At 43.9% G+C, this 10,579-nt stretch overlaps 1 protein-coding gene and 1 long non-coding RNA gene across 2 annotated transcripts in view; both read left to right on the forward strand.

The window, feature by feature from the left end:
• The window catches only part of ERGIC2 (ERGIC and golgi 2), a 33,943-nt gene extending 27,347 nt beyond the window's left edge, over positions 1–6,596 (forward strand). The window contains exons 12-15 of the mRNA XM_083463737.1: positions 547–644; positions 1,499–1,661; positions 3,479–3,558; positions 5,985–6,596. Coding sequence (XP_083319863.1) covers positions 547–644; positions 1,499–1,661; positions 3,479–3,558; positions 5,985–6,050 — 407 coding nt within the window. The 3' untranslated portion in view covers positions 6,051–6,596. The remainder of the gene's footprint in view (positions 1–546; positions 645–1,498; positions 1,662–3,478; positions 3,559–5,984) is intronic.
• LOC310687942 overlaps positions 1–10,579 on the forward strand; it is a 234,265-nt gene that overhangs the window by 113,327 nt on the left and 110,359 nt on the right. The window lies entirely within an intron of this gene.

Below are 10,579 nucleotides of genomic sequence, written 5' to 3' on the forward strand. Positions count from 1 at the left end.
TGGTCTAAACATTCTCAAATTGCCCCCCTTAAAAATCAAATTGCCCCCCGTGGGGTGTGTGCCCCACGTTGGGAACCACGGGTTAAGGGGGACCCAGTAGGGCTTCCAATAGGCTTCTGGTTTACCATTGTGAGAATAGGATGTTGTGCAAGAAGATCTCTCCTGGATCCAGCCAAAGGCCCACGATATTCCAGCATCCTGTTGTCACAGTGGCCAACCAGCCCCCAAGCATCTACCCAGCTTGTGATTTCCAGAAGCTGGTACCCAGAGGCATCCAAGCTACATCAGCTTGCGGTCTAATCTAGCAGGGCTGCTTCCTTCCAACTCTTATGATTCTTCAGATCTTCTGAAAATACAGACCTGTGAGGGGCCGTGCCTGTATGTTGCAAACCACAGTATTGGGCTACGGTTCAAACTGGTTGCCTTTATGAAAGTTTTTGCTTGTTTTTAAAACACTGCGACCCACCTCGAATCACGTTTGTGCCGACTGTTTCTTTCCCAAATGGGGAGTCTTCTTTCAATAGGTACCTTTTTTTTGCCTTTTAGACAACCAGATGTTCCAGTACTTTATCACTGTTGTGCCAACGAAACTTCATACGTATAAAATCGCAGCGGAAACCCATCAGTTTTCAGTAACAGAAAGGGTAAGTCTGTGCGGGACGATAACTTGGGGAATGCCGGTGTAAGCCGTATATAAATCTTGTTTTTTTAAAAAATGTATCAATAAAATCTCTCTCTCGTTATATTGTGACCTGATTTTCTTTTTCCAAAAATTCACGAATTCAAGCTCTCCCTAAAGCTTTAAATGCTATTGAAGGGTGGTAGTCAACTGTATTTTACTCAGAGAAGACCCACTGAAATTAATGGAGCCAATTCAGTCATGCTTGTTAATTTCGGTGAGTCTTCTCTGAGCAAAACTGAGGCAAGAGACCATCTTGGCTGTTAGTGCTGGAAGACCTGCTCCCTGCTTTGCAGGCCTTTTCCTCCTGGCCTGGGAGGGTGGGGCCCGGACTGACTCCAACTACAAAAGCTGAGGCTGTTGAACAGACTCTTGGGCTGGAGTGTTATTTACTGATACTAATTATTTTGTATCTTTATTCTAGATCTTACGTTTGATGTAGAAATTGTTCAATTTTGTTGTGTGTTTTTCTCTGTTTTATTTATTAAAACAGCAAACGAATTATCATTGACAAATGCTACATTTGTTACGCTTAAATTATGTAATTTTTGTGTGTGTTGTAAGCTGCCTTCAGCACAGTTTTAACTTTGGAAAGGAGGTGTGCAAATAAAATGAGCGATTGCTTGCCTGATTGGTGCCAACAAGGTTGGAGTTTTGCCACCCTCACTAAATAACATTTCATTTCAGTGCCACCTCACTGTTGCCAAGAAGATGCTCACAAGCTCTGTTTTCCTGTCTTGTACAGGCGAGATACTCCGTCTTTGCTTGCGCACAATCTAAAGTTGCTAAATTGTGTCCGGCTTTCCCCCCTGTTGCTAGGAAAGAGTGATAAACCACGCAGCAGGCAGTCATGGAGTGTCCGGGATTTTCATGAAATACGACATCAGTTCCCTTATGGTGACGGTGACAGAAGAACACATGCCCTTTTGGCAGTTTTTAGTGAGGCTTTGTGGCATCATTGGAGGAATCTTTTCAACGACAGGTACAAACTCAGATTATGTTGCAAGAATTTCATTAAGTATATCAAGGGCCTGTTTCCTCCTTTTGCTCTTTGAACTGTTTCCCTCCCTCCATGGCATAAACAAGAGTAGGTTCTCCCTCTCTTTCCTCCTTCTTGTTATTTGTTCCCAAACTCCCACCCTGCTGACGACCATGTCACTGCTTTTAAATCAGTGGTATTGGAGTGTCTCCACCCCCATCGTTCTGCCCAGACGCTGAGGTCCAGCACCGAGGGCCTTCTGGCGGTTCCCTCACTGCGAGAAGCAAAGCTACAGGGAACAAGGCAGAGGGCCTTCTCAGTAGTGGCACCCGCCCTGTGGAACACCCTCCCACCAGATGTTAAAGAGAAAAACAACTACCAGACTTTTAGAAGACGTCTGAAGGCAGCCCTGTTTAGGGAAGCTTTTAATGTTTAATAGGCTACAGTGGTACCTCGGGTTACATACGCTTCAGGTTACATATGTTTCAGGTTACACACTCCGCTAACCCAGAAATAGTGCTTCAGGTTAAGAACTTTGCTTCAGGATAAGAACAGAAATCGGGCTCCGGCGGCGTGGCAGCAACAGGGCAGGCCCCATTAGCTAAAATGGTGCTTCAGGTTAAGAACAATTTCAGGTTAAGAATGGACCTCCGGAACAAATTAAGTACTTAACCCGAGGTACCACTGTATTGTATTTTATTATTCTGTTGGAAGCCGCCCAGAGTGGCTGGGGAAACCTAGCCAGATGGGCGGGGTACAAATCATCATCATCATCATCATCACATGGAAGAACAGCCACACTCCTTAACCACGGGAGAATTTCAGGACTCTCACATGCTGCATATTCAGGTGTACATGTTTTAAATGTGTACCTGAAATGCAGCTGTGGCCCTCCAAATATCATCAGATTCCCAACTCCATCAGCCTAAACCTAAATCAGCTTAGGTTTATCCGGTGGCCCAGGATGATGGGAGTTTAGCAACATCTGAGTGTGAGTGTGGTCATAGAGTGTGAGTGTGGAGTGAGTCTCTTCCTTTAAATTCCTGGGAGTTTAACTTAGTGAAGACCTCACTTGGAAAAACAAGTGAAGGCCCAACAGAGGTTAGGAAGGCCCAACAGAGACTCCATTTTCTCAGGGTCTTGCGAAAGAACAATGTCAAACAGCAATTGATGACCTCCTTCTACCGGGCCACAATAGAAAGTGTCCTCTCATGTTGTATCACAGTGTGGTACGTTGGCTTGAAAGCCATGGACAGAAAGTCTTTACAGAGGGTGGTGAACACAGCACATGATATCATGTCCCCTGAGGCCGCTAAATGACATCGCAAGGGATCGTTGCCTTAGGAGAGCGAGAAAAATTCTCAGGGACGATACACACCCCGGCCAGCACCTCTTTAATCTTCTGCCCTCGGGCAGGAGATATAGAAGTATAGTCAGTCGTATCAACGGGCTAAAAAACAGTTTCTATCCTTGGGCTGTTAGGCTGCTGAACGGAAAATAATATAGTGCAACTGACTTTCAGGGTTGGGGTGTTGTGCGACAAGCACACAGAGTGCAATGAGATCGAGTGGGGGGGGCTTGGTTAATTTCTTTGTACACAGGTTGTACATTGACAATATAGGTATTCTGGTTATTATCATGTTTGCCAAATGGTACCTTAACACGAGGCGTGCCCGTTAGGATGGGTTTCCATTCCCTGTTGTGTGTGTAGCCGGTAGCTGAACGTACGAAATGGTTCTCATTTTATGACTGATTGCAAAGCTACGTCAATAATGAAAGAGCAGCATTTCCATACGTCCAAATTGTTCTCCCTTTTGCAGGAATTTTACACGGCATTGGGGGATTCATAGTGGAAATCATCTGCTGTCGTTTCAGACTGGGCTCTCATAAATCTACATCTGTAAGTGTATTCTGAGGAACGGCTCTCAGTGCTTAAATGTGTGTTTTGCATGCCAAAGAATTAAAAAATAATAATAATAGATGGCGTCCTTGGGGCTGAGAATAATAGAACACACACTTGCCATTACTAGCAGCCCAGTGGAATTAAAAGTCAATGGGGACGTGATCCAGACCATTATAAACTAATTTAAACTCAGACAGGCTACAAAGTTGCTCAAGGAAGCCAGATTATGCAGCTGTTTGTGTATGCTTATTGAGTGCACTTCCGCTTCCAATATTTCATTTTATAAAGCCACTGAGAATGCTAGCCTAGACCAAGGAGTCAGAAAAACTGAGATTACTTTTGGAGGAGGATTTTAGAGCAGGTGATAATAGTAGTCCTGGGATGGAGATTAGGAATTCTGCAGAGCAATAACACTCCTCATTATTTGAAGTACCGTATTTTTCGCTCTATAGGACGCACTTTTCCCCCTCCAAAAATGAAGGGGAAATGTGTGTGCGTCCTATGGGGTGAATCCAGGCTTCAGGAAGCTATCCCCCCAGCCCGGCAAGCTCCCAGAGCGATGGCGAGTTTGCGCGCAGCTTCTCCATCGCTCTCAGACCTGTTCTGGGGGCTGGGGTTGGGGGAAGCTCGGACTTCCCCCACCCGCAAGCTCCGAGAGCGATGGCAAGGTTGCGCGCAACCTCGCCTTCGCTCCCGGACCCCCAGCCCCAAGGCTAAAAACGAAGCCAGGAAAGCGAGCGGGATCCATCCCGCTTGCTGTCATGGCTTCTTTGCTCTTTGGGGCTGGGGGGGGGGAATAATTCCCCCCCTTTATTCCCCCCCCCAAATAAGTGCGTCCTATGGGCCGGTGCGTCCTATAGGGCGAAAAATATGGTATTGTCCAGCCATCTCTGTCAAAAGAGGCTGATCTCCAAAAATCTCCCATGAAGCTGTATTCTGTTCAGTTCTTCTCGTCATAGTCCTGCTTTTGTCAACAACAACAATAATAATAATAATAATTTATTATTTATACCCCGCCCAGATTCCCCAGCCACTCTGGGGAAAACACAACGCAGCATTAAACATTAAAAACTTCCCTAAACAGGGAATTTTAATTGCCGCCATCCTCCAGATCTGGCAAAAGGAACCAATAGAGAGAATCATAACTCCTCTCTACCAGAAAGGAAGATCCAGGGATACACTTGCTCTTCTGGTTGTGAAACTTGCGGAATCTGGTTTTGATGTTTGCAGATCTGCTACCCAACACACTTTCTTTGGAACAATCATTGGTACCAACTGGGGGGGGATACTCCCATATATATATTTTTGTTGGTTCATTGGTACTTTATGACCCATGGGCTCTAGGGAAGGCAGATGATCCTTATGCTGAACCCAATGAAATGAAAAATTGGGCAAAATGTTCTTTGGATCTGATCTGGCATTTGCAGCTGGAAAGGGAGTCTTGTCTGGTCCATAAAGATTTTCCAGCAAATATTTAATTATTGGCTAAAAACTTGAGGCACAGTTGAATTTTAGTCCACGGAGAGAACAATCCTGGCATCAAAATATGAAGTTTACTCCAGAAACTTGGCTATTCGGAGAACTTCTCAAAAAAAATAATAATTTATTTTTCAGATTTAAAAAATTTACAAACAATTATCAAACAGCCAACATAGAAAGGGAATTCCGAATAATCTCCTGAGCTTCCCTCCTCCCCTTTGTGGGTCCTTATATTAACCTTTTTCTCCTGCATCTTGTCCATTAATCCAAATCTATTAAAACTCCATTATACCCCAAATTCAACATAAAGCTTCAAGTGTTATTCCAATCCTACTAATAATTTTAATTGTTTACAGTGGTTTTTAAGGTAAATTATATATTTCCCCCATTCCTGATTAAAATTTTGGTCTTCCTCATTCTTCTGGTCATTTTTGCCAATTCAGCATAGTCCATCAACTTGATCTGCCATTCTTCTCTGGTTGGGACTCTGTCATCTTTCCATCTCTGGGCCAATAACATCTGAGCAGCAGTGGCTGCGTACATAAATAGTCTTTTCTGATCTGTTAAATTTTGGCACCTAGAATTCCTAAAAGGAAAGCTTCAGAGAACTTTTTCCCCCCAAGAGATTTTTATTTTTTTTAACAATACTTTTGTGAAGTGTGTTGAAGTTTTATTACAACCGGGTGGTCTATAAATCTTGTGAAATAAATACAGAAAATCCCCTACGCCTCATGTCACTGCCTGCTCCTGAGTGAGGTCCTGTTGCAACACTGGGTCCAAGCAGATGCTCACACCAGTGTTCCCAAACTGAGTTCCCCATTGGCTTTATGGGGTTTATTTGTCTAAAAATCTTAGGCGGATGCGAGGAAGCGGGCGGCAGTAAATGAAAAACAGATAAAACGAATAAAGTGACTTTTTTTCCTGCTTCGCTTTCTCCTTTGTAGGTCCCAGTCCAAGATGGCCACCTAAACAACCACGTACCTCTGCTGACAGAAGACGCTATGCAGTAACATCTCCTTCAGAAACTCTCGCCCTTTCTTTCTGCCTGACGCAGAAGACATTTTTATAACGAAACATTGTGCAATATGTTAAGACCGTGCTAATGGGCAGCAGAAATAATCAAGCCTTTGAAAAGGGGAAAAAAAAGGAAAAAGCAAGCAACCAACCATATCTGTGTGACTTGTCTGTCCTTTTAAGAATTCAGAAAGAGGCCATGGAATCTTCCGGAATGAGCAAGACTGTGGATGTGTCTGTAGTTCACAGCAGGACTCGACTCCTCCACATAAACAGAATTTGGGCCTTGAAATATCAACGTACAGCACTCTAGATTCCAGGTTTTGCCTATTTCTGACCAAAACTATGCGCAGACGTGTGAAATGTGTATTTTTCAATATACAGTGTAGCAGGATAATTAACAGAACTAAGCTTCAGAATTGAAGTTTCATTATGGGTTGTTTTTTTAGAAAAGAAAACAGCAGCAGGTAACATAAGGTGTATTTTAACTGCTATAATTGGAATATGGAAATCAAACACATGAAAGGAAGCAATTTGAAACATACTACCGAGAGTGGGTGCAGTTTTTTAAATGGGGCGGCTCTCGCTTGAAACAAACGGTGTTGGGAAAACAAGCCCCTCGCTTCTAGAGGGAAAACAGATAAGACAGAAAGTCATGCTGCCTCTTCATAATTTCACAGGTTGTCTCGAAGAACGGGGGCTTCATTTTGCTGGGGCCTGTGGAGGGGCGAATGCAAAAGGAGCTGGTGGGGGTTATTCGAATCTGGGAAATTTCTGGAGATTTGGGGCACGTTTAAAGCATTTCACATGCCTGCACGTTAGATGCAAGTTCTCCTGAATGTACAGACGTTTATAAGTGTTCAACGTAATTACAGAAAACATCAGAATGGAGCCTACTCGGAAAAACCGATGCATTTAGGCATACTGAATGCTTGACAGTTGCAGTCCCAGTGAATTCAGTGGGGCTTATTCCCAACATAAATGTTGCTAGGTTGTGGTCCCATGACCTGAGATCGGTACATATACCTGCATTGAACTTAAACAATGAATATGACAGGTTCTCATTCAGGGCCCTAGGACTTCAGCTGGCTAATATTTATTTCCCAAAGACTTATTTGAAGAACTTGATGAAGAGAAAAGAAAGGAAAGGTGGAACGCTCTCAAAAGCATCCCTTGCATTGCAGAAATTAGGATATAAATTTAATGTGCAATGCTTGGTGCTACTTGAATATCAATGGGCCGAAAGGGACCATATTAGATAGACAGGCCAAAGTGGAAAGACCAGTCAGAGTTTTGATGTAAAAATTGGAGTTTGGCTTTTGCTGCTGAACTCTCCAATGGGACTCTTGTTTCCCCTTAGTCCGTGATTGGTCAGAGAAGAATGGATGGAGGCAGGATCCAGTGGAAAGCAAGGCAGATATTAATTTTTCTCTTGCAACAGATTTCCCTCCCCTCCTTCCAAGGAGGGAGAGACCCTGAACAAAAGGGTGTTGGAACCTTTAAAAAACTTTTGACCACCCCAAAATCATCATATATACAACATAGGAGGTGGTCTGCAGCAGAAATCCTGTCTGCCAGGATACCTGATAATGGTCCCTGGTTGCATTACCGGGCAGCCTGGTCATTCTTTTGTGATGGTTAATACTTTAGTTCCTGAATCCAGGTCCCAGGCTCACCCTATTCATACACAAAGACAGGATTTGTAAGCAAAAAGACAATGGGAAGCCTTTCTCCATTTGCCTCCCTTGCTGCGGAGGAATATTTGAGGTCATTGGGAGAGTCAAAATGGCTTCAGGATTGCTCTCCTGTACTATTTCAGATACATGATTTATATATTTAGATATGTGTGCATTTATGAGTATTTTTTCTATATTTGAGACCTTAAAATTCTTATAACAGTTAGATGCTCAAGTATAAGGAAAATCAGATAGCACTGAATATGATGGTAGCTATTGAAAGCCTCTTTCCACGACAGTACTACTATCGGGAACTCCAAGCAGATAGCCAAAGACTGGGGTACATGGGGTATGTGTGTGTTTCTCATCCCGATTGTCAAACCACACGGGAAATTGCATTCAGACAGCTGCTGGGTAGAATGCTGCCTTGCAGACGCCATTTTCAATGGGTTTGATGCCGAGGTGAAAAAACGGGAAGAAGTCCTGAGTGATGGAAAAGTGTCTGGTGTTTATTGAAGTAGATGTTGCTTAACAATGTGGCTAAGATGGTCTTTGAGCTGGGAAAGTTGGGTTGACGCCACCCCCAACCATAACTTCGCTAAAACTGGTCTATCTTCCCAAGTTTGCCCATCTGTAAAATGGGAATAAAACTGACCGACCTTCAGGCTCCTCGTGAAGATGAAGGTGATAAGGATTTAATAGTGTGTTGAAAGTATTCTAAAATGATAACCACATTGTCAGAATGACATTTGATGAACAAAGGATGGAACATGCCCTACGTTTGCCTGAGAAATGACCGCCTGAAATAGCTTCCGGATTGCAACTGATTCCTCCATGCTTGGAATTATGGCCGTCTTCTGAGTCTTTTTATCTGTTTTGTGAAGCCATGGTGTAGAGCAGGCTTTCCCAGACCTGAGTCTCCAGCTGTTCTTGGACTACAACTCCCATCATTCCTTGCTAGCAGGACCAGTGGTCAGGAATGATGGGAAGTGTAGTCCAAAAGGAGCTGGAGACCAATGTTTGGAAAACCCTGGTATAGAGATTGGCAGCATCACTCTGATCCATAGGAAGAACAACACCATTAAGGCCATTGAGAAGCCTTCTTTGGCAGCATTGCTATGTCATCACACCTGCTCTTGTCCCTGGGAATAAGGTATTGTCATGTTGAATGACTTCCTGAAGGCTGTCTATAGTGAGTTCATGGATGCTGAACCTGTGGCCCCCCGGGGGTTGCTGTTGGACTTTGGCTTCCTTTGGCCCCAACCATCAAAGCCAGTGTCCATGGATGATGCCAGCTGGGAGCCCAGCTACACCTGGGGGGCCGCAGGTAGCACACACAGGTTCAGAGGTTCTTAACCCATTCTTACATAAATGCATGTAAGAGGCACTCTGGTTAGAAGCAGAAGAGAGCAGACCAGCTGTGTTGGCAGCAGTATAATAATGTATTTTATATAAAGGTAAAGGGACCCCTGACCATTAAGTCCAGTCATGGCCAACTCTGGGGTTGCGGCGCTCATCTCGCTTTATTGGCCAAGGGAGCCGGTGAACAGCTTCCGGGTCATGTGGCCAGCATGACTAAGCCACTTCTGGAGAACCAGAGCAGTGCACGGAAACGCCGTTTACCTTCCTGCTAGAGCGGTACCTATTTATCTACTTGCCCTTTGATGTGCTTTCGAACTGCTAGGTTGGCAGGAGCAGGGAGTGAGCAGCGGGAGCTCAGCTCGTCACGGGGATTCGAACCACGACCTTCTGATCGGCAAGACCTAGGCTCTATATTGGCAGTCAAAAGGAGAAAGGCATCATCTGGAGCAGGTGTCATAGAGCAAGTCATAAAGTGATCTCATACGCAAGTGTAGAACCATAGACATCTTTGGACTGTGGTCAATTTCAATGGGCAATATCCAACCAATCTGGTCAGCGTGAGGATTTCTGCTTGTGCAGTGGAGTCCCACCCCCATGAACCAACCCCCTTAATCTGTTATGGGGTTTTCCCTCCCCACCCCGAGAAAGCAGATTTTTTTTTATGTAAATCCTTTACTGATGGAACGAGTTAGTTAGATACAGCCTGTAGTTCTCCTCTGAGTATGATTTAATTTGGAAGTTGCCCATAACCATTCACTTTTATCTTGCATTTTCCTTTGCAGCCTTAATCCTTCCCCCTCCCCCCAAATATTCTAATAACACTGTTAATGGTCAGAATTACAGAAGTGCTATGGAGCAAATACAGGTTATATAGGGTGACTTACTCCACTGACCTTCAGCATAGTTAAAGAGTTTTCTTGATGGCTGCAAGGAACAAGCGTGCGAAATGTTCTCCTGCTTTCGTATTTTAGAAAAAATAATTTAAACCAGTTAAACTCCTAAGGCTTTCTCTATGTGGAAAGTAGCCTGTGTATTCATCAAAGACCCAAAATGATAGGAAATACCATCAGCAGCTCCTGCACTGCATGCTGTCTGCGCAGGAGGGGAGTTTTCTAACGGAATTGTTTTCCAGCAAGAAAGCAATCCTGCAGAAACGGGATTCTTAAGATTCCAGACTTACGGTAATTTTTGCCCGAGGAACTTATTTTGTTTGTTGACTGCTCTCCAGTTTGAGATTCATCTGCAGGAAATGAACTACTTTCATTTACTTGCAAATTGAATGCAAACTAACAGCTGTTGGTTCTTGACAAACAGGGCCAAGTTTAGAGATACAAGCTTCTGAAAATGGTCTGTGTATAAACTTTCAGAAGGTTTCAGGTGGCTTCATTTTGAGGTCTGCAAGGTGCTTATTTATCAAGGTGATCTTCCAGCTTTCTTTGAGAAACCTCCTGCTTACTGTATCACACTTCCTCCTCTAAACATATTTC

Source organism: Podarcis liolepis (genome assembly GCF_965112155.1).
Source record: "Podarcis liolepis genome assembly, chromosome: 10".
Classification (NCBI taxonomy): Eukaryota; Metazoa; Chordata; class Lepidosauria; order Squamata; family Lacertidae; genus Podarcis; species Podarcis liolepis.